The sequence below is a fragment of the Hypanus sabinus genome, chromosome 3 (assembly GCF_030144855.1).
Source record: "Hypanus sabinus isolate sHypSab1 chromosome 3, sHypSab1.hap1, whole genome shotgun sequence".
NCBI lineage: Eukaryota > Metazoa > Chordata > Chondrichthyes > Myliobatiformes > Dasyatidae > Hypanus > Hypanus sabinus.
In genome coordinates this window covers 142,609,180-142,633,762 of record NC_082708.1, presented here as the reverse complement: position 1 = coordinate 142,633,762, position 24,583 = coordinate 142,609,180, and the positions used below count along the sequence as shown (strand labels likewise).

General features: G+C 43.1%; 2 protein-coding genes across 6 annotated transcripts in view; one reads left to right on the top strand and one right to left on the bottom strand.

The window, feature by feature from the left end:
- The window catches only part of LOC132391711 (evC complex member EVC-like), a 72,346-nt gene extending 61,900 nt beyond the window's left edge, over window positions 1-10,446 (top strand). For 2 of the 4 annotated variants that reach the window (XM_059965265.1, XM_059965264.1), the window contains exons 16-20: window positions 243-387; window positions 1,703-1,814; window positions 2,360-2,486; window positions 3,519-3,609; window positions 10,311-10,446. In XM_059965265.1, the coding sequence (XP_059821248.1) occupies window positions 243-387; window positions 1,703-1,814; window positions 2,360-2,486; window positions 3,519-3,609; window positions 10,311-10,345 (510 nt within the window). In that variant the 3' untranslated portion in view covers window positions 10,346-10,446. Of the gene's footprint in view, window positions 1-242; window positions 388-1,702; window positions 1,825-2,359; window positions 2,487-3,518; window positions 3,610-9,584; window positions 9,720-10,310 lie in introns of those variants that run through there. The other 2 variants (XM_059965266.1, XM_059965267.1) reach the window with 2 other exon arrangements.
- A 2,784-nt stretch (window positions 10,447-13,230) lies between these two features.
- Window positions 13,231-24,583, bottom strand: part of LOC132391713 (dihydropyrimidinase-related protein 1-like) — a 63,541-nt gene continuing 52,188 nt past the window's right edge. For both annotated transcript variants that reach the window (XM_059965269.1, XM_059965268.1), the window contains exons 13-14: window positions 21,844-22,009; window positions 13,231-13,364 (exon numbers count right to left, since the gene is read on the bottom strand). In XM_059965269.1, coding sequence (XP_059821252.1) covers window positions 13,273-13,364; window positions 21,844-22,009 — 258 coding nt within the window. In that variant the 3' untranslated portion in view covers window positions 13,231-13,272. The remainder of the gene's footprint in view (window positions 13,365-21,843; window positions 22,010-24,583) is intronic.

Below are 24,583 nucleotides of genomic sequence, written 5' to 3'. Positions count from 1 at the left end.
TGAACATGACCACACTAATTAATTTAACCGAACGACTTAATAGACACATAAATATGCTTACCTGATTTGTTTTTACTTTATTTACCACAAAATATATTAAATCTCAGCACCAAATATCAAAGTGTGTTAAGTGTCTCAAAGCAGTAACTAACAAGTCAAATCTTCTCCCTAAACTGCCTTTTGGCGGGTTTGTTTATTCACAAAACTAGAAAAGAATTGATAATTGTCTAATTGTATTTTAGAATCTTTTAGTAGAAAGAACGATGGAGAGTGTCTATGTGACCTTGGAAGGTGCCAATGGTCTTATCCAGAAGTACTTCCAACAGATAGAAGAAACCATGGAGCAGTACAGAAAAGACAAAGGAGATCAGCTGAGGTCCCTGCAAGGTGTCTCTAATTTAATTGCTTAAATCAAATGAAACTTGTACATTTTCCTTTAAGTTTCATTGCTCTGATTTGGAGGTTGGTCACAGATACTGTAACATCGTGGTAAGCATTCCCAGGAAAACCTTACCTTAATAGAGAGGGCATATTGACAGATGCTGTGAGTCAATGGAAATTAAACATCTTCATACGTATCAACATTAAGAAAGCAAACCCAGCAATATTTCTAATTAGTTAATGATTTTTTTATTCATTATAGTTTTGAGTCTTCCAGTCACATATGTTCATTGGAAGAAATGGACATCATTTGGGTATCTCAGATACCCTTTAAGGAGTACTATCTGATTTAAGTTCAACTTTGAATTAGAATAATGACAAAATGTTTGTATTTCATTTAACCCAAATATTAATACTAAAAATATTAGTTAACTTTCTATAGTCAACAAAGTTCTGTACTCTATATATTGCTACTATACTTAGACTCCAGAATAATGGTGGTTATGTGGCTGTTCCTAAATCTTCTACAGCAGTTCCTGCTTCCAAAACATTTACTGAAGAAATCCAAGTTCTATTACTGAGGATTTTGTCCATCCCAACACATAACCCTTCCTCTCCCATAATATCATCACCGTCTAGAGCATTTTGGTTAATATCTGTCTTGGGCAACAGATTAGAAACTACTGTTAAAAGCATAATAGCAAGGAACTTGTGAGAACCCAGTTAGAGATGAGGCAAAATGTTTCCCTCAGAGTTGCATGTTTTAAAGAATTCCATTATAGGGCAGTATAAACTATACCTTTAATTATTTAAGGCACAAATTGATAGATACTTGACAAGGGGTGAAAGGTTATTGTGAGATAAATAGGAATACACAGCTGAGTTTACAGTCAAGGCAGCCATGATTAATCAATTAGCAAAGCAGGCTCAAGAGGCCAAGAGATCTATTACTCCTTATTTGTACGAAATGTGTGTATCTGCTGCCTGTAAGAGTGTACCGGATGAATGAACCAAGTTTCCTCTGGTGAAATACTGATGTGATTACAAGACTTGAAGGCTTTATTGCAAATTGCCACTGATTGGATTCAGTATCTTAACAGTCAGCTCAGCAACTATTTTTTTATGATTTGTGAACACTTGGGACCTTATTCCAGATTTCATTAAAATGCAAATGTTGTTACTGTCCATCGAACCATGAGTTTTTGGCTAAAGAAAACGTTTTTTTTTGACAAAGTAAAAACGAATTCTAGGATTTTAATTGTAAATGTTGTCAGAGTTTGCTACATTTTTGATTGATGTTAATTGAATCTTGTGGAAACAGACACTTTTAAAAGGAAACAGCATATTAAGGAGAAGATGATTGAAGAAAATCTTAGTGCAGGCATGGCTAATGTGAAGACAAAACGCTTTAATTCAACAAAGATTCAACACCAGTGAGTAAGAGTAAGCTGTGATTTATATTTGAAGTTTCTGCAGTGAAGCAACAAACATTGAACAATGCAATCCTAATCTAATTGAAAGCTAACATCAGCTATATTTAATTTCATACATGTAAATGAATTAATTGCTGAAGACGTGCTTCTACAAAACTAACAAAGTTTTATCTGTTAAATGTGCAAATATTAAGGTTCTGGAGAGTCTAACAATGTATTTTCTTACAGTTTTGCCCCTAACCTCCCTCTTCTCCTTCTAAATGCTTCTTAAATCTACCACTTTGACCAAACTATTTGCCACAGGGTTTATTATATGTCTTAGTGTGAAACTTTCTAACAGTATCCTTGATGCATCTCTTTGAGAAATCTTATTCAGTTAGAAACTGTACAAATAGCAGTTGTTAGTGCTTTGGCATGTTTTGGGGATAAGCAGTTGGTGTAGTAGACAAGTTGTAACATATTGATCGGTGCACTTTGTATATCAGAAACGGAGAAAAACATATTTAACTTTAATATAAAGATACCCATGTCTCCATGGCTGATAGGATGATGCTGCAGCAGAGGAGGATTATTTCAATGCTTTTGCTTGAAGAGGAGATAAACATGGAGTTCCTAAAGCAGAGGGGGCAGCAGCTCCATCAATTGAAGCAGCAGCTAGATAAACACTTGAAGGTATACTACTGGTTATTTGCATCTCAACTGTGATTATAGCTGGATAACGAACTTGAACACAAACTTTTTCTTAGAAATAAAGTTTCCACTTCAAAGTAATAGGGTTATTGACTGCTAAAAGATATCAGACATTCAGTATTAAAACTGGAGATGTTTACATACAATGTGAACATTCGATTGTAGCGGTAAGGTTGCCATCTGCTTTTCCTCCATTTCCTGTACTCCTGCCCTCACTTCCTCTCCTCTGAAACTAGCTGGGGTTCACCTTTTCCCAACTTTCCACAACACTAATTTTCATATTCAGTGGATCATTCTGCACAATTTTGCTACCTTCGTTAGGATTTCATCGCCAGATACTCCAATTTCAGCATTCTAAAAGGTCCATTCCTTTTGCAACTCCATAGCTTGTTCCTCCATCTCTGGCCACCTTTCTGGATATGTGGCACTTACCCACACGACGGAATGTCCTCCACTATATTTGAGCTCATCAAATTCTTAGCTTGAACACTGCACAATTACAATTTCCACACAAGAAGTGCCTGTACTTTCATCCAGGGACCCTAGGTTTTGGATCACTCTCCTTATACTTCCATGCTTTCCTTCTGAAGTTATGTTGTCTAATTCTTTCACCATCTGCCTTGATGTCAAAATGTTTGATAGCAATCGTGTGAAGCATCGTGTCTTGTATTATTTTAATAGAACCTTTAATGTAGTAAAGAAGGGTTTTTTTAAAATTAGAAATAACACTTTATTCTAGTATTTTGTGACAGCATCAATGAATGGTGGATGGATTGTATTGTAATTATGAGGAATAATGCTCCCAAATATATTCTTTTGCATAAACCTCAAAGCAGCAGCTGTTATCATGTTCAAGTGCATTTCATTTGGTCGCCATTTAGGAGCTTTGGAATGCCAAGTAATGTAGTGTTCACTTTGAGTTTGACTTTGTCAGATTGTGAGTGCTGCCAGTAGAAAAAAAATGATATTGTAATTCTCTAGTAATGTTGTTTTCTTTTTAACATCACTACTTAGATGGCAGAAGAAATATTCATATCAGAGCTTGCAGGTTTAACAAGGATTTCACAAGCAGAATGGAAGATCCTGGAGAATAAGTTCCTTTCAGGTATCACTTCCTCAAGCAAATAAAAATTCAGGATTAAGGCAGCTTTTAATTGTGTTCAGTTGCAAATTTCACAAAAGCAAATTTTGTTCTCTTTCTGGACATGCAATTAGAGTCATAGATCTATACAGCATAGAAACTTTCAAGCACTCATCTACACAAATCCTGCAGTATTTTGCCCACATTCCCATCCCTTCAGGTTCTGCCACTACACCTACCTGAACTCCAGCAACCAAATAATCTACCAAGCTGTATGTCTTTAGAAAGATGAAACTGATGCGCACAAAGGAAACTTAAAGTCACAGGGAAAACATGCCAACTTCACAGAAATGGTACCAGAGGTCAGGGTTGAACCTGAGTCACTGTACCTATGAGGAGGTGCCTCTGCTTTTCATGCAGCAAGTGATTTACTCTGTACAAAGGAAGATAAACTACTAATGTTTAAGATGTTTACTTTTATTACTTACAAAGTGTAAACATTAGTCATAAATCAATGTTTAGGACAAATAGAGAATCCCTCTTTTTGAGAGGGTCTATCAGAATATTCCCTTTGTTCTGTTAAGTCTTTGTTAAAAATATGGTCTGATCCAGATAATACTCAGGGTCAATATTGTAAAATATTCTTAACTATAGATTATTCTCAATGTAAAATCCCATTTGAAATTTCCAACAGGAACTACAATTGGGACTTTTTTCATTGATCTAACAGCGAAGTATGCAAAAGCAGTGTTTAAAATAACAAATTTTGTGTTCCAGTTACAATGTGAGTGTCAACTGTGGCAAATATGGTTTATTTTTGTTACGTAGATTATGTTCTTTTTTCAACCTGATTATGTGTATTTCCATATTTCACGTTTTAACCCACTCTTTTTTTCATTTTGGACTCTCAGTAAGACAACAGCCATTGGCTAATCATCAGAGATGCTAAGGTCAATTAACTTAATTCACACATTATTTATCTCTAAAATTAATATAACCAAACCATTCATTTCTCAATATATCCCATGAATGCTCATGGAACTCTCATAATATCTACAAGTCTGAAATGTTTATTGAGACATCCTTCACCATAAGACCATAAGCTGTAGCAGCAGAATTAGGTTAATTGGCCCATCAAGACTCCTCTGTCATTTGCTTATGGCTGATTTATTTTCACTTTCACCCCTATTCACCTGCTTTTTCCCTGTAACTTTTGCCCCCCCCTTACTAATCAAGGAATGCTGAAACTCTGCTTTAAATATAAGACAAAGGAGCAGAAGTCGGCCATTAGGCCCATCGAGTCTGCTCTGCCATTTTATCATGCGCTCATCCGTTCTCCCATTTAGTCCCATTCCCCCATCTTCTCACCATAACTTTTGATGCCCTTGCTACTTAGATACCTACCAATCTCTGCCTTAAATACACCCAATGACTTGGCCTCCGCTGCTGCCCGGGGCAACAAATTCCACAGGTTCACCACCCTCTGGCTAAAAAAATTTCTTTGCATCTCTGTTCTGAATGGGGGCCCTTCAATCCTTAAGTCATGCCCTCTCGAACTAGACTCCCCCACCATGGGAAACAACTTTGCCACATCCACTCTGTCCATGCCTTTCAACATTCGAAATGTTTTTGAGGCTCCCTCCCATTCTTCTAAACTCCAAGGAGTACAGTCCAAGAGCAGTCAAATGTTCCTCGTATGTTAACCCTCTCATTCCTGGAATCATTCTAGTGAATCTTCTCTGAGCTCTCTCCAATGTCAGCACATCCTTTCTTAAATAAGGAGCCCAAAACTGCACACAGTACTCCAAATGAGGTTTTACCAGTGCCTTATAGAGCTTCAACATCACATTCCTACTCCTATACTCTATTCCTTTAGAAATGAATGCCAACATTGCATTCACCTTCTTCCTGACTCAACCTGGAGGTTAACCTTAAGGGTATCCTGCATGAGGACTCCCAAGTCATGTTGCATCTCAGAACTTTGAATTCTCTCCCCATTTAAATAAATGTCTGCCCGTTTATTTCTTCTACCAAAGTGCATGACCATACGCTTTCCAACATTGTATTTCATTTGCCACTTCTTTGCCCATTCTCCCAATCTATCTAAGTCTCTCTGCAGACTCTCTTGTGTTTCCTCAGCACTACCAGCCCCTCCACCTATCTTTGTATCATCAGCAAACTTAGCCACAAAGCCATCTATTCCATAATCCAAATCGTTGATATACAATGTAAAAAGAAGTGGCCCCAACACAGACCCCTGTGGAACACCACTGGTAACCAGCAGCCAACCAGAATGGGATCCCTTTATTCCCACTCTCTGTTTCCTGCCAATCAGCCAACACTCTATCCACGTATGCAACTTTCCCGTAATTCCATGGGCTCTTATCTGGTTTAGCAGCCTCATATGCGGCACCTTCTGAAAATCCAAATATACAACATCCACTGCATCTCACTTGTCTAGCCTACTTGTAATTTCCTCAAAAAAGTGCAATAGGTCTGTCAGGCAGGATTTTCCTTTAAGGAAACCATGCTGAGTTCTGCCTATTTTGTCATATGCCTCCAGGTACTCTGTAACCTCATCCTTGACAATCGACTCCAACAACTTCCCAACCACCGATGTCAAGCTAACAGGTCTATAATTTCCTTTTTGCTTCCTTGCCCCCTTCTTAAATAGCGGATTGACATTTGCAATGTTCAAGTCCTCCGGAACCAAGCCAGAATCTGTCGACTTTTAGAAGATCATTGCTAATGCCTCTGCAATCTCCACGGCTACTTCCTTCAGAACACGAGGGTGCATTCCATTTGGTCCAGGAGATTTATCTACCCTTAGACTATTCAGCTTCCTGAGTACTTTCTCTGTCGTAATTGTGACTGCGCACATTTCTCTTCCCTGACACCCTTGAATGTCTGGTATACTGCTGATGTCTTCCTCAGTGAAGACTGATGCACAATACTCATTCTGTTCCTCTGCCATCTCCTTACCTCCCATTACAATTTCTCCAGCATCATTTTCTATCGGTCCTATATCTACTCTCACTTTTCTTTTACTCTTTGTATACTTGAAAAAGCTTTTAGTATCCTTTGATAATATGTGCTAGCTTCCTTTCATAGTTCTTCTTTTCCCTCTTAATGACCTTCTTAGATTCCTTTTGTAAGCATTTTAAAACTTCCCAATCCTCTCTTCCCACTATTTTTTGCTTCCTTACATGCCCTCTCCTTTGCTTTACTTTGGCTTTGACTTCTCTCAGACACGGCTGCATCCTTTTTCCAATCGAAATTTTTTTTCTTTTTTGGAATATATCTGTCACTCACCTTTCTCACTTCACACATAAACTCCAGCCACTGCTGCTCTGCCGTCCTTCCCACTAGTGTCCCTTTCCAGTCAACTTTGGCCAGTTCCTCTCTCATGCCACTGTGATTTCCTTTACTCCACTGAAATACCGACACATCAGATTTCGGCTTCTCTTTCTCAGATTTCACAGTGAACTCAATCGTTATGATCACTGCCTCCTAATGGTTCCATCACCTCTGGTTCATTACACAGTACCCAATCCAGTACAGCCGATCCCCTAGTGGGCTCAACAACAAGCTATTCTAAAAAGCCATCTCGTAGTCATTCTAAAAATTCTCTCTCGAGATCCAGTGCCAGCCTGATTTTCCAAATCCACTCACATGTTAAAATCCCCTACAATTGTCATAACACTGCCCTTCTGGCAACCCTTTTCTATTTCCTGTTGTAATTTGTAGTCCACATCACTGTAACTGTTAGGAGGCCTGTATATAACTGCCGTCAGGGTCCTTTTAACCCTGTGATTTCTTAGCTCAACCCATAAAGATTCTGCACCTTCTGATCCTATGTCACCTCTTTCTAATGATTTAATATCATTTCTTACCAATAAAGCCATGCCACCCCCTCTACCTACCTGCCTATCCTTCTGATACATCGTGTATCCTTGGACGTTCAGCTCCCAGAGACATGCATCCTTTAGCCATGTGTAAGTGATGGCCACAACACCATACCTGCCAATCTGTAGCTGTACGACAAGATCATCCACCTTATTCCTTATGCTGCGTGCATTTAAGTATAACACCTTAAGTCCAGTATTTACTTTTTGCTTTGATTGCACTGCAACTCATCCCAATGGCTGCAAACTTGCCCCATCGCCTGCCTGTCCTCCCTGACATCTTTACTGCTCACTATCTTAGATTTATTTCTGTTTTCCCCCTACACCGCTCTATCATTCCGGTTCCCATCTCCCTGCCAAATTAGTTTAAACCCTCCCTAACAGCTCTATTAACTTCCCGCCAGAATATTGGTCCCCTTCAGGTTCGGGTGTAACCCGTCCTTATTGAACGGGTCATACTTCTCCCAGAAGAGATTCCAATGATCCAAGAATCTGAAGCCCTGCCCCCTGCACCAGTCTCTCAGCCATGCATTCATCTGCCTGATCCTACTATTCTTTCCTTTGCTAGCACGTGGCATGGGTAGCAATCCTGAGATTACTACCCTGGAGGTCCTGCTTCTCAGTTTCCTTCTTAATTCTTGGAAATCTCTCTTCAGGGCCTCCTCCCTTTTCCCATCTATGTCATTGGTGCCAAAAAGTACCAAGACAGCTGGTTGCTCGCCCTCTCCCTTCAGAATATTCTGGACCCAATCCAAGACATCCCTGTACCCTGGCACCTGGGAGGCAACACACCATGCGGGTATCTCTATCAGGTTCACAGAATCTCCTGTCTGTTCCCCTGACTATGGAATCCCCTATGACTACCGCATTCCTCTTCTCCCTCCTTCCCTCCTGCACAACAGCGCCAGGCTCAGTGCCAGAAACCCGGTCAATGTGGCCGTCCCGTCAGGTCATCCCCCTCAACAGCATCCAAAACTATATACTTGTTGCTGAGGGGGGCAGCCACAGGGATGCTCTCCACTATCCGGGCATTATCCTTCACTCTTCTGACACTCAGTTTTCTGACCCCTGTAACCTAGGGATGACTACCTCCCTGTAGCTCCTATCACCTCTTCACTTCTCCTAATAAGCAGTAGGTCATCAAGCTGCAGCTCCAGATCCCTAACACGGTCTCTGAGGAGCTGCATCTCGGTGCACATGGTGCAGATGTGGCCATCAGGGAAGCTGGAGGTCTCCCAGGATTCCCACATCTGACACCCTGAACAAAGCACTAACCTGCTACCTAATTCTACAGGAGTGAAACAAGGAAAAATAAGTTTAATCACCCACTTACCTTGCCAAACACACAAACTTTTTAGACTGTTAGCTCACACCGTTAGCTGTGTGAGCCCTGCTGTTCCTCCGTCTGTCCGGGCTGATTCGCCAAGGGGAAAAAAAGACCTACTTCTAAGTTAATTAGATTAATTAAAGGAGTTTACCCGGCCTTACCTCATTGGGAGCAAGCTCGTCCTCAGCCTCTGCTTGCCGAAGCCTCTCAAACCAAAGTCTTCCTACTCTGTCGCCCACTACTCTGTCACCTGCTCTGTTAATCCATTTGCTTTTTAAACTCTCCTGCTGCCTCAGAAGCTGACCTTCACGCGCTTGCACAGTCATGCCCCGTTCAAACTGCTTCATTTGACTTGGCCTCAATTGCCATCTGCAGCTATTATTTCTACAGATTCACCACTTTCTGGCCGAAGAAATGGGATATCTAATGGGATATCCATCTATACTGAGGCTGTGTCATCAAACTTCATCTCGTTAACCCTTAGTTCTTCAAAATTTCTAAGACTTACATAGTATTATTTGCAATCTCTGCAAAAACTCTTGGCTCATCCTTCAACAGCAATACAAGTAACCTATCAATCCTTAGTTATGCTCAAAAGGATCAATGAATTCTAATTATATTTAGCTGGAAAAATATAACTCAACATACCTTTAACATTCACACAAAGATGAATGATGTTACCACATGGTTTGTCATAAAAGATATACTTTATCTGCAAAATTCAGGCTTTCAAAAGTTTATTACCCATTTCTGGATTATTTTTGCAGCTTGAATTCAACAAGAAGTTTGGTACTGGATCTACATTGCACTATATAATGACAATGAGAAGAAAACCATTAGCTCAGGGAAGAAGCAAAATCCAAAATGGACAAATTACCATTTCTGAATCTGAAGGTGCAGGCAGAACTAAAATAATGGTGGTGTGAAATATAGTAATGGTAATATAATAACACAATTTCCAACTGCATGAATATCAAAAGCTTACTCAGGAAGTGTAAAACAACATTTTTGCTGGAACGTATACAGTTTGATTTTACCTGCACTTTGCCTCACCCTATTTTAATCTAAACACAAGGAAATCCATAGCAACAGACACAAAATGCTGGAGGAACTCAGCAGGTCAAGTACCATCTGTGGAAATAAGTAAACAGTTGACATTTCAGGCTGAGAGCCTTCTAATCTGGGCTGCCATCTTTCAAAATACCAGTTTATTTTAGCTGCTTTAAAATAATGTGACTTTCTCCTGTAAAAGCAAGACTGCTATAAATAATTGGTTTGAGAATACTTATGCTGTTTTTCTGAATGGCATTATTTAACATCATTGTGTTATGAATGAAAGAAGGAGGGAACGGCTGAGGGGCATCACTCCTCTGGGGTTTAATTCCATTGAATAACATTTTACTGCTCACTGTTGATAAAACAGCAATGTCGATTAGAATGAGCTTTGTTCTAAATTTCTCTCCCTGCGGGGAAAATATCTGTTTTATCCTCAGGAACCAAAAACAGAACATTACAAGCAGGAACATGAGCATTAGTACAAACGATGTCACCACAGTGTGCAATAAAGAACCTTGTATATGTATTAGGATTCATGGACTTTGCTGTACATATATATTGTGAAAGGTGTTGACTTTATTTGGTTTGCCAGTTCATTCCTGCCAGCCTGTAAAACACGCAAGGTAAAAAGGACAATGTATGGTTAAGGCTTTTTTTACAACTTAATTACTATGAATACTGCCAAATTGACTACATTGCCAAGTATCAATAGAATACTTAAACTTTGCATTTAAAGAAAATTCATTTAAGTTACACCTCAAATAAATAAACATACAATTAGTGGCCATTTTATTAGGTACACCTGCTCATTAATGCTAATATCCAATCTCCCAATCGTAACAGCAACTCAATGCATAAGCATATGCTGACAAGGCTAAGAGGATCAGGTGTTGTTCAGACCAAACATCAGAATGGAGAAAAGATGTAATTTAAACAACTTTGACTGTGGTATCTTACAGGGTGGTGTATCTCAAAAACTATTGATCTCCTGGGATATTCACACACATTAGCTCCTATAGAGTTTACAAAGAATGGTGCAAGAAACAAAACGTGAGTGAGCAGCAGTGCTGTAGGCAAAAATGCCTTGCTAACGAGAGAGGTTAGAGGAGAATGGCCAGGCTGGTTTAAGCTGACAGGAAAGCAACAGTAACACAAATAGCCATGTATAACAACAGTGGTGTGCCGAAAGGCATCTCTTAAAGCACCACATGTAGAAACTTAGACCATGAGATCACAAGATATAAGAGCAGAATTAGGTAACTTGTCCCATTGAGTCTCCTCCGCCATTTCATCATGGCTGGTCCAATTTACCTCTCATCCCTGCCTTCTCCCCAAATCCTTTCAAGCTATGACTAATCAAGAATCTATCAACCTCTGCCTTAAATATACATAAAGACTTGGCATCCACAGCTGCGTGTGGCAAAGAATTCCACAGATTCACCACACTCTGACTGAAGAAATTCCTCCTCAATTCCGTTCTAAAAGAATGCCCCTCTATTCTGAGGCAGAGTCCTCTGGTCTTAGACTCTCCTGCCATAGGAAACATCCTTTCCACATCCACTCTATCAAAGCCTTTCACCTTTCGATAGGTTTCAATAAAGTCACCCCTCATTTTTCTGAATTCTAGTGAATACAGCCCACAGCCATCAAACACTCTTCATATGACAAGCCATTCAATCCTGGAATCATTGAGCCTCCTTTGGCCCACCCCTCTCCAGTTTTGGCACATCCTGTCTAATATAAGGGGTGCAAAACTGTTCACAATGCTCTAAGTGAGGCCTCACCAGTGCTTTATAAAGTCTCAATGTTACAACTTAAAGTGAATGAGCAGAAGATCACAAACATACACTATGTGGCCACTTTGAGGTACAGTAGGTACCTATAAAGTGACCACTGTGAGTACAAAGTGAATGCAAGTTCCAGACACTATTGTATGGCAATGGAGAACCATAACTATGTAAAAAAAATACAAAATATCATTAATTTCAAATTATAATTAGCCTGTTATAGTGTACTGTATTTACATTAAAACGTAAACACCTGTAAGTCCTATAGTTACAGAAGAACCAACTTGGCACCATTTGGATAAGTTGTATACTGCATTTAAGATTCCATCATCTACTAACAATGAGATAAACCCACAGCTCTGCATTAAGGTTGTGGACCTCAGTATACAATGACTGGCAATTCACTCAGAAAGAATTTGACTTACAATAAGTTCTTGCCTTTCCAAGGAGTGACAGTGACTGTCAGAATACAAAAGCAAGCAAATTAGCTATTTACTTTAGTACTAAAAATGAAACACCATTGTCCACAATCCTAAGTACTGATGGATAATAAAGCAATGACCAAAATCAGAAGTGTGGAACTTTGAGGCATCATTTATTACCAGCCTTTAGGCTCAAGTGTAGATTCGAAACACTAGTATTCGGTTTGAGATATTAAGTACAAATGTATATGAATACAAAGAATGCATTGGTATCAAAAAGTTTTTTAAAAAAATGTCCCAGTAGCTTAAGACAGAAAGGTAGCTCAAATCCAAGATGGTATATAGAAGCTGCCACCGTTCATTGGGGCATTTCTTGCACTGACATGTCAAATAAAACAACTCAATTTCATTTTGTTAAAACTCGCATTCTTAAGCTTGTTGTTCTGAAGCAATGAAAAATGACAAGGGAAATTTTAACAGAAAACCAAAGAAGCATGAAATATGTTTACAAGCCAAAAATCACTACATCAACTCCAAAATGATTTAGGTTTTTCTGCTAATTTTACTCACTAGTGACACTGTGAGGTAACGATAACTATCTCTTTTAAGTGTGTGTTTCAATCAATGTCTATGCCACAAAAGACTGAATATTACTGAAGCAAATTAGACAGCAATGCTTTGTATATTTATAGAAACTTCTCAGTCTTCCTATTCCTGATTAAACTTTTCAAGGCAGTTCAAAATATTGTGCCATAAATTCACACCATTTTAGCTAAAACTTCTGTCTAAGGTCTTGGCAATTTTTTTCTCGAAAGTTTTTCATCATTCGTTACACAAAACAGAAATTGCATCTCTTAGGATCATGCACTAATGTACTATTACAGCTAAAATGTGCAAATAATCCTTATTAAATTACAAAGAGCATCTCTAAACCGTACCATCCAGGGCAATGCTAGCGGAAGCAGCATGCTAAGTGGCGTAAAACACAACCATGTGGTGGCCAACTCCAGTGAAAAATACATCACATAATTCGCCTCATTCTATAGGACAAACACATACACACACACACACACTTTGATTCATTTCTTTTGCTGAAATACCAGAGTAAGCTGGTTTTAATAACACAAATAACCTTGTAGGTAGATAAACTGCCTGCATCAGCCACCAGCAGCTCCACCTTCCAGTCTTGGTCACCCTAAGCTGGTGATGTTCGAGCGACCACCAGGCGGATTGACAATACGATGTCCAGACCGACGTGGCACGTTGTCATCAAACTGGGCACCTAACATGCATTAAACAAAGCGATTAATTAAAGTTAATCATCATACTTTATTTGGCAATTAAAAGAAAACAAAGGTGGTGTGCTAGTACAGCATTAGGTACTGCACCCTCACAGCCGCAGGGTCTAATCCTGACCTCAGGTGCCGCGGCTGTGTAATTTCCACGTTCTCTCAGCCACTGCATAGACTTCCTCCAGGTGCTCTGGATTCCTTGCAGATCCCAAAGATGTGTCAGTAAGTTAACTGGCTAAGGGAAACTGCCTCATGTAGATCAACAGCAGAAAAAATAAACAAAGTTTGGGGGTGTATGGGAAAGATTTAAGTTTCATGGATCCATGAAAATGAGGAGAGAAAAAGTGGGAATAATCAGCCTGCTACCATGGACCCAAATGGCATAATGCCTCTTTATGTTGGTAATCTATTCAGAATAACTCCTGTTCTATGCCTGCAACTTCTATCATGGGCACTAATCTCCCAAGCAAAGGGCATCTTCAAAAGGCAGAGGCAGCATTAGTCATTAAGGACCCCATCACTCAGGACATGCCCTCCTCTCATTCCTGCCATCAAGGAGAAGGCACAGGATCCTAAAGACAAATGTTCCATGTTTTAGGAACAGCTTATCCCCCTCCACCATCAGATTTCCATATGGACAAAGAACTCGTACACTACCTCACTTTTTTTTTGCTCTCTTTGCACGGATTATTTAATTTTTAATGTCTTTCTTATTGTATGATTTTTTATATGTATTGCAATATTCTGCTACTGCAAAACACCAAATTTCACAACATATACCAGGGACATTGTACCTGACTCTGATTCAATAAGACCATAAGATATAGGAGCAGAATTTGTCAATTCATCCCATTTGAGTCCATCCCACCATGGCTGATTTATTATCCCCCTCACCCCATTCTCCTGCTTTCTCCCCATTACCTTTGATGCCCTTAATAATCAAGAACTTATCACCCTCTGCTTTAAATGTACCAAATGACTTGGCTTCTACAATCGTCTGTGGCAATGAATTCCACAGATTCACCACCCGCGAGCTAAAGAAACTCCTCCTTGTCTCTGTTCTAAATGGTCATCCTTTTATTCTGAGGCAGTGCCCTCTGGTCCTAGACTCCTCCACTATAGAATACATCCTCTCAACATCCACTCTCAGTATTTCAATATTTGATAGGTTTAAGTAAGATCCTCCCTCATTTTTCCAAGCTCCATAGTCATCAAACACTCCTCATACATTAACTCTTTAATTCCAGGAATCATTCTGGTGAACCACCTCTGGACCCTTTCCAATGCTGTTTAGATAAGGGGCCCAAAATCACGACACTCCAAGTACAGTCTGACCAGTGCCTTATAAAGCCATAGCATTGCATCCTTGCTTTCATATTCTAGTACACTTGAAATGAATGCTAACATTGCATTTACTTTCCTTATCACCAACTCAATCTGCAGGTTAACCTTCCATAGTAGGAGAGCAGAAACAGTGGCTAAAGGAGAAAAAAAATCAAGCATTTACATGTTACCTTTCAAGACATCCCAAATGAAGCACTTTTTGAGGTATGATTATTCTTGTAGGGAAATATGGCTAAATTATGTACTTCAGAAACATTGATTGAGGGACTACCCATTACACAAGGCATCAAGGATAAATGCTGATATGGAATCCTTTAGGTCCACTTGAGAAAAGAGCAATTGGGTTTCATTTGATATCCAAAAAGCAACATTCCTGGGAGTGCTGGACCCCTTTGGCAGCCGAGACTTTCTGCTTTATTGGTGCTGCAGCAGTTCTCCAAGTGGAAGTTGGACTGAAGAGAACCCATGGCATTTGCACATCATCACCACAAAGGACCATTGTAATTACTAACTTTGTCTGACTACAAGATCTTTATCTGAATATATTTGTCACATACTCACAATTTGCACTGTTCCATTCCTGTCAAATTAATCTCATCGGCTATGTCCGTCATGGTTACACTAACCTCATATGTATTATCTGGCTATCACTGCCTCGAAGGTATCTTTATTGACAGGGTGAACACAGAGCTAAGCTATCCACTCCATAGACTTCTGTTGTTAATATGTATCACAGGGCTTGAGTAGCCATGTACAGAACTCATTCAGTGAGCTTCTAAAATATCCACGTTGCCAACGCCCTGCACCTTACTTAATTAACAAACCATCTACCTAGTGCTAGCTTTCAATCCTCAGTGCATAACACAGATGCTTAAGCAAGATGAAGAGAGTGAAGGTCATAAATTGTGTGGAGGACTCTGTGGGCTGTCAATTTTTTTACCATTAAGGGGTGTCCTGGTTTATCTTCACGTCAGGTACTAACACATAAAGCAAATTATACCTTTATACATTAATGAATTTAATGGATTTAAGGATTTAATGAACTTCCTATAACATCATAAATATTCACCATACTGGATTCTCAGTATGCTTGCAATGATCTTTCTTAGCTCCAAGGGTAAATTGTAGACTGCAATAAGTTACACAGGATTGAATTTTTATAACTTTGTCTGATGTAATTGACTTTCTAGGAGCATGTATAAGACTATGACTACTGCTTTTTGTAAAGACTGGTACCCGACCACATGGTTAGTAAGGCACTCTTCCTTATTCTAGAATAAAGGTATTCTCTAGCCCCTTTGAAGTCTGTGTCCAATTTACTTGTGATCAATTTAAACAGAATTTTCGTAACAAAAATTAATTTCCCTAAGAGTTTTACTTCTCAAATTTTGCTCCCTGTAACAAATTATTAAGCATGCTGTAAAGTTTCACTGCTAATGTAATGGCCTCTCTGTAATGTTGCCCTGCTAAGGTAATGGTTTCTCTAGCAGCAATGTTTGGGTTATGACCAGCGATAACAGGGTATGTTAGCCAGTGAGCGGGATGTTGTTCTTTCTTGTGGGTCTGGGAGAGGGTTTCTCACGGTCTTTTGCCGGGGAGAGATGAGGAGAGAAGACGCGAATGGAGAGAGTTGATAGACTGTCGGACAGAGTGAACATGGAGCAAGGGTCTGAAGGTCAGTGACGATCAGAGGAGATTGAGGGTGGGACGAACGGCCTTATCAGTGAGCTCCAACATTTGCACATTAGACCGTTTCATGAGAATGGGCCCTTTTCTTTTTTTTTTGTTTCTTTACCAACCATAGTCAAATTAAGAATTATAAAGCTCATTTAATTGCATATAGTGTACTGTTTGTTATTTTGTGGTTGTAGCGGTGTGCTACACGCAGCGCTAAAATTACGACACGGAGTCGGTAACTGCAGTCGAAGGAAAAAACTTTATTCAAAATCTTCAGCCTCACTTTTAAGCCTTCCTCAACCTGCCCCCCGTGGCGCAGAGGCTCCAAAGCTCTGTGCTCGCAAACCCCCGTAGGCTATCTAATTGTGAGTCGGTTCGGATGTGCCAGGAAATGGGTCGCCACATAACCCCCCCCCCCAGAACCGGCAATACACCCCCCCAATGTCCACAGTCTGGGCCAGAACCTGCTTGGGAGGTCGGCCTCTGCGCCGAGGTGCCGGAAACTCGGCCGGTTGCGCCAGGTCCACATGGGCCGGTTTGAGGCGGTCCACCGTGAAAACCTCCTCTTTCCCCCCAACGTCCAGCACGAACGTGGACCCGTTGTTCTGGAGCACCATAAACGGCCCCTCGTATGGCCGCTGCAGCGGTGGCCGATGCCCGCCCCTTCGTACAAACACAAACTTACAGTTCTGTAGGTCTTTGGGTACGCAGGTCGGGTGCCGCCCGTGCTGTGAAGTGGGTATGGGGGCCAGGTTACCGAGCTTCTCGCGTAGTCTGTCCAGGACTGCTGCGGGATCTTCCTCCCCCGTGGGGCTGGTAGGAACTCCCCGGGGATGACCAGGGGCGTGCCGTATACCAACTCGGCCGACGAGGCGTGCAGGTCGTCCTTGGGCGCTGTGCGGATGCCGAGTAGGACCCAGGGAAGCTCATCCGCCCAGTTGGCTCCTCGCAGGCGGGCCATGAGGGCCGACTTCAGGTGACGGTGGAAACGCTCCACTAGCCCGTTCGACTGTGGGTGGTAGGCAGTGGTGTGGTGCAGCTGAGTCCCCAAAAGGCTGGCCATAGCTGACCACAGGCTGGAGGTGAACTGGGCGCGTCTGTCGGAGGTAATGTGGGCTGGTACACCAAAGCGAGATATCCAGGTGGCGATCAGGGCTCGGGCGCAAGATTCTGAGGTGGTGTCGGTGAGCAGGACCGCCTCTGGCCATCTTGTGAACCGGTCCACGATAGTCAGGAGGTAACGCGCTCCGCGCGACACTGGCTGGGGGCCCACGATATCCACATGAATGTGGTCGAAACGCCGGTGGGCGGGATGGAACTGCTGCGGTGGGGCTTTGGTGTGCCGTTGCACCTTGGCTGTCTGGCAGTGCATGCACGTTTTGGCCCATTCACTGACCTGTTTGCGGAGTCCGTGCCAAACGAACCTGCTGGAAACCATCCGGACAGTCGTCCGGATGGAGGGATGCGCCAAGTTATGAATGGAGTCAAAAACATGGCGCCGCCAGGCTGTCGGGACTACGGGACGGGGCTGGCCGGTGGCGACGTCACAGAGTAAGGTCCTCTCACCCGGGCCCTCGGGGAGGTCCTGGAGCTGCAGACCGGAGACTGCGGTTCTGTAACTCGGAATCTCCTCATCCGCCTGCTGCGCCTCTGCCAGTACCCCTTGGGAAAGGGCATGAACGGTAGGGCGAGAGAGCGCATCCGCCACGACATTGTCCTTACCCAAGATGTGCCGGACATGCGTCGTGTATTCAGAGATGTAGGACAGGTGGCGTTGCTGGCGGGACGACCAGGGGTCGGACGCTTTCGTAAACGCAAAGGTAAGCGGTTTGTGGTCCGTGAACGCGGTGAAGGGCCGACCTTCTAGGAAGTACCTGAAATGCCGGATTGCCAGGTAGACCGCCAACAGTTCTCGGTCGAAAGCACTGTACTTGAGCTCGGGTGGCCGCAGGTGTTTGCTGAAAAACGCCAGGGGTTGCCAGCGACCTGCGATGAGCTGCTCCAGCACCCCACCGACTGCCGTGTTTGATGCGTCCACTGTGAGGGCGGTAGGGGTGTCCATTCTGGGATGTACTAGCATTGCGGCGTTCACCAAAGCTTCCTTCGTTTGAACGAAAGCGGTGGCGGACTCCTCGTCCCAGGTAATGTCCTTGCTCGGACCCGACATCAGGGCGAACAGGGGGCACATGATCCGGGCAGCTGAAGGGAGGAAGCGGCGGTAGAAATTGACCATACCTACGAATTCCTGAAGGCCTTTGATCGTGGTGGGTCGGGGAAAGTGGCGGACCGCATCTACCTTAACGGGCAGAGGGGTTGCCCCGTCTTTAGTAATCCTGTGGCCCAGGAAGTCAATGGTATCGAGTCCGAACTGGCATTTGGCGGGGTTGATTGTAAGACCGTACTCACTCAGTCGGGCGCAGAGTTGATGGAGGTGGGACAGATGCTCCTGACGATTGCTGCTGGCTATGAGGATGTCATCCAAATAGATGAACGCGAAGTCCAGGTCCCGTCCCACCGCGTCCATTAACCGCTGGAATGTCTGTGCGGCATTCTTCAGGCCGAACGGCATGTGGAGGAACTCGAAAAGGCCAAACGGGGTGATGAGAGCCGTTTTGGGGACGTCGTCAGGATGCATCGGGATTTGATGGTACCCTTGGACGAGGTCTACCTTGGAGAAGATCCGTGCGCCGTGCAGGTTTGCTGCAAAGTCCTGAACGTGCGGCACAGGGTAGCGGTCCGGTGTGGTAGCCTCGTTCAGCCTGCGGTAGTCGCCGCACGGTCTCCAGCCTCCCGTCGCTTTGGGCACCATGTGCAGGGGGGAGGCCCATGGGCTGTCGGACCGCCGGATGATCCCCAATTCCTCCATCCTCTGGAACTCCTCCTTCGCCAGTCGGAGCTTGTCCGGGGGAAGCTGCCGAGCGCGGGCGTGGAGGGGTGGTCCCTGGGTCGGGATGTGGTGCTGTACGCCGTGCCTGGGCATGGCCGCTGTGAACTGCGGAGCCAGAACTGATGGGAAATCCGCCAGAACCCTGGTGAAGTCGTTGTCGGACAGCATGATGGAGCCGAGGTGAGGGGCTGACAACTGGGCTGCACCCAGGGAGAACGTCTGAAAGGTCTCGGCGTGGACCAGTCTCTTCCTGGGCAGGTCGACCAGTAGGCTGTGAGCCCGCAAAAAATCCGCACCCAGAAGTGGTTGGGCTACAGCGGCCAGTGTGAAGTCCCACGTGAACTGGCTGGAGCCGAACTGTAGCTGCACCTGACGGGTGCCATAGGTCCTTACTGTGCTGCCATTCACGGCCCTCAGGGGGGGACCCAGTGCCCTGCTGCGGGTGTCGTAACTCGTCGGAGGTAAAACGCTGATCTCAGCCCCAGTATCGACCAAAAACTGGCGTCCCGACCTTCTATCCCACACATACAGGAGGCTATCCCGATGGCCAGCCGCCGTAGCCATCAGCGGCGGCTGGCCCTGGCGTTTCCCGGGAACTTGCAGGGCGGGCGACAACGGCGGGCTTCTGCACCCCAGCGCTGGTGGTAGAAGCACCAGTGTTCCTTGGGCCGGGGGTTGGCGGGCTCAGCGGCCGGGCCTGGACTGGTTTGCTGCTCGGAGCGTGGCCGGGTGATCTGTGCGATGGACGCCCCGCTCACCTTTTTGGCATTCCACAGCAAGTCCGCCTGGGCTGCCACCTTCCGGGGGTCACTGAAATCCGCGTCGGACAGCAGCAGACGTATGTCCTCGGGCAGCTGCTCCAGGAATGCCTGCTCAAACATGAGGCAGGGTGAGTGTCCGTCGGTTAGAGACAACATCTCATTCATTAAAGCCGATGGAGGTCTGTCGCCCATGCCATCCAGGTGCAGTAAACGGGCAGCCCGCTCGCGCCGTGAGAGTCCGAAAGTCCTGAGGAGCAGGGCTTTGAGTTCCGTGTACTTGCCGTCTGCCGGGGGCGACTGTACGAACTCCGCGACCTGGGCCGCTGTGTCCTGGTCGAGGGAGCTCACCATGTAGTAGTAGCGGGTGTCTTCTGAGGTGATCTGGCAAACGTGGAATTAGGCTTCGGCTTGCTGGAACCATAGGTTCGGGCGCTGTGTCCAGAAACCCAGCAGTTTCAACGAAACCGCATGAACAGAGGCGGCGGCGGTCATTTCTGGTCCAAAAATCGTTTGGACCGTCGGGGTCACCAATTGTAGCGGTGTGCTACACGCAGCGCTAAAATTATGACACGGAGTCGGTAACTGCAGTCGAAGGAAAAAACTTTATTCGAAATCTTCAGCCTCACTTTTAAGCCTCCCTCAACCTGCCCCCCGTGGCGCAGAGGCTCCAAAGCTCTGTGCTCGCAAACCCCCGTAGGCTATCTAATTGTGAGTCGGTTCGGATGTGCCAGGAAATGGGTCGCCACATGGTACTGATTTGTAACGGGACACATCGCGCAGCATCCACCCAAACAAGATTTCTTAAGTTTGGCCGGGCCAGGGACTGTCTTCCCCTAGGTTACACCGCTAGCCAAACCGAGAGTTACACTTAGGAGATGGCCCAGACTACTCAGCTCCTAAAGATGTTCAGTGTTTTAATAAGATTGAGACTAATGTGCTGTGACTTCAACTGTGTGTTCCCATTTACAGAGATAACCTTTCCCTCACCCTATACATCAAGCATCTATCTACCTCAGCATGAAAAATATTCAAAGTCCCTTTTCTTCAAAGTGCAGTGGAAACAGTTCCAGACATCCAGGACCTTGACAGCAAATATTTTGCCTCCTCTCTGCATTACATAGGCAAACTCTTATTTTGCAAACAGGTTGATAAGACATTTGAAAGCTTCCAAATTTTTGATTCTCATTATGACCTTCTCAATTGTATATATCTTTCTATCCTTCCTCATGTACATTTTCCCATTCACACCACTGATGCTCTCTATTTACCACACCAACATCCAAATAAAAAATTGGAGCGGCATTTATTAAAATTGATCAAGATCATGGCTGATCATCTACTGTACCTCAACCAATTTTCCCACCCTTTCCTGGTATCCCTTGATTTCATGAATAATAAGAAATTATACACACACACACACACACACACACACACACGCACACAGGAACTGTTTTCTATGATTCACCACACTCTGCATGAAGAAACTTCTCAACACCACTAAATTAAGATTCACAAACAATGCAAATAAGGTGACCTAAAAAAATTGGTTTGAACTACTTAGGCAGGATCTGCATGATTAAGAAGTCACTCCTGGTCTACATCAGCAGGGGAATTTTTATGTTTTATTCTGTTTTCCCTAACCAGCTGAAAGGGCAAGGAAACAACATGCTCTAAAAATATATACTAAATGCATAATTATCCACTGATATTTAAGTCTCCTCCCTAGAGCTTGAAATAATTACTTCCTTAAGCACACACACAGATGAACTTCTCTTCTTTGCTTACATTAATACATCTCACCTGAAAGACTAAACCCAGACTGATGCAGGTTCCGCACCGGTGGGGGATGCGTCTTCGTCGGGGATGTCTTGGTTGAGGGAGCTGGGGTGGCATACTTGGGTGTAACTGGAAGTTCATACACTGGACCATCATACATCCCTCGAGATACTGGATGCAATTCCGTTGACTTAGTGGAGTTCGTTGATGAGTAGATATCAATGACAGGACCAAGGAAAGATCAGAGAGAGGTTAACAACTTCACATATAATTCACACTCTTCCCTGAAAGATATTTACATACTGTTTCTCATTATTAATACATACATCTCAATCAGAGCAATACGTGCTTCAAATTTTGTGTCAAGAAATTATCTATGAAAATAAAAATGTGTATTATGGGAGGTGGAATGAGAAGAAACAAAATTCAGAGAACAACTTCAAAGTAGATGCAGGAACTCATCTTGCAATTTTTATGCACATAAAATCATTGAGAACAAACGCTCATCTCCTAACTAAGAAAGCAGTCATCACTAATTGAACTTACAATAAGAAGTTATTGTTCTTCTTAAATGATTGAACTTGCTCTCAGATGGCTGGGATAAAACTGATTTATTATTGAATTTTAGATTCATCAGCAGAGATACCTGGGATTTGTTCATCTCTCAACCTCAATCCACTGGGGATACACAACATCATAGATGTTTGACTTTAAACTTAACAATTTTCACATATTCTGAAAAATATTTAACACATGGCCGTGTCTCTATAGACAATAGACAGTAGGTGCAGGAGTGGGCCATTCGGCCCTTCTAGCCAGCACCACCATTCACTGTGATCATACACAATCAGTACCCCATTCCTGCCCTCTCCCCATATCCCTTGACCCCCGCTATCTATGAGCTCTATCTAACTCTCTCTTGAATGCATCCAGAGACTTGGCCTCCACTGCCTTCTGGTGCAGAACATTCCACATATCCACCACTCTCTGGGTGAAAAAGTTTTTCCGCATCTCTGTTCTAGATGGCCTACCCCTTATTCTTAAACTGTGGCCTCTAGTTCTGGACTCACCCATCAGCAGGAACATGCTTCCTGCCTCCAGCGTGTCCAATCCCTTAATAATCTTATATATTTCAATCAGATCCCCACTCATCCTTCTAAATTCCAGTGTATACAAGCCCAGTCGTTCCAATCTTTCAACATACGACAGTCCCACCATTCCAGGAATTAGCCTTGTGAACCTACACTGCACTCCTGCACTCCTATAATTGACCTTTCTTTGTATCCATTAATGTGCATTGTCTTCTGCTGGACCACAAGTTCTTGCCTCCACCTTGCTTTCTCCAGTTTTCCTTTTCCCTTTGCCATTAAGCTTCTTTACTCTGTCCTTAGGTATTTTAAACCTGAAGACTTCAGCAAATCAACCTTCCCATTTTCCTGCTGCAATCCCAGCACCAGCTCTCCCTTGGAACATTCATTACTGCCTCATCACAAGGGGCAACCCCAAATGCAGCACTCCCTTTTTCTCGCTACAGCTCCTGTCCTGCACAGATTAACATTGCCAAACACCTTCATTCTTGCAGCCCTTTTGGATTCTGTAACTAAAATGGCTGCCATTGACCCTTTTTGTATTTGCCTCAGAACATTCATCCACTTGTAAATAAAACACTTGAATACATATGGCTGAAGGAGATAGCTTTTCCCTCAATGAGCCTCTCCCACACGGCTACCCTTTACTCTCATCAGACCATCACCTTCACCTTTCTACTCCTGGCACTTTTTCCACAACCTTGTTCCACCCTCATGCTTCTCATTTAACATTACTGCCTATTCTTGTATCTATGTTGTTTCTCTTTTCTTCATGATAATCCATTTTGGGAGATTCCTTATCCTCACTGATTTCAAATGCAATCAAGTCATCAATTTTATTACATTTTTACTATATACATAACATGTATAAGCACATACTATACATAGAAACAAGATGTTTCTCTGATCCAGAGTGTAAAGCATAGTAGTACACATAACACACGATACTTACGAAGGCATGGGTAAAATCTACAGATGAATCACACTAAAATAACATTTTTCCTCCCTAAATCACTTAAAATGCATAAACTCTCACTCATACTTATGAATACTTTCAGAACTTGCAATTCCAAAAGGACTTGCTACTCTAAACATTATCACCACAGTTCAGAAAAACGGATCCCTTTTGCACTTGGCTGTCTAGTCACACTCTCCTTTCTCCTCTAATCACCACTTTCAATGAGCACTCTTGAAGAAGCTTTCTCCAAATCCCTGCAGTTTCACATTTCTAACCATGTAGCCTTTAAGTCACTTCATCGTAACCTTTCTTCAGCAATCATCTACTAAGCCAAACTCTTTTCTATGCCATGATGCCCTTGTGCCCATTACAAACATACCCCTTTCTCATACCATGGTATAACTCTCACCTGCACTCTTCTTTCTGAGGATTGCAATTCTGTGCATCTCTGGTGGAAATTAATCATTTTTACTTATAGAGTACAGCACTCATTATACCCTATGAGGTCGAACTACGCTGGCCATAGGTGATTACATCATATGGATGAGAAGAGAGAAGAGCTGAGCAAAATGGGCCTACTTCATGTAGCTTTTATGATCTGATTTAAGAGTCTCAGAGGGCTTGATGTGTTATCAGCAAGGACAGGGATGGCATTACTCCTGGCTGGGTAAACTTGTCCAGAGATCACAGATTCTAAGTAAGGAAACAGCCAATTACT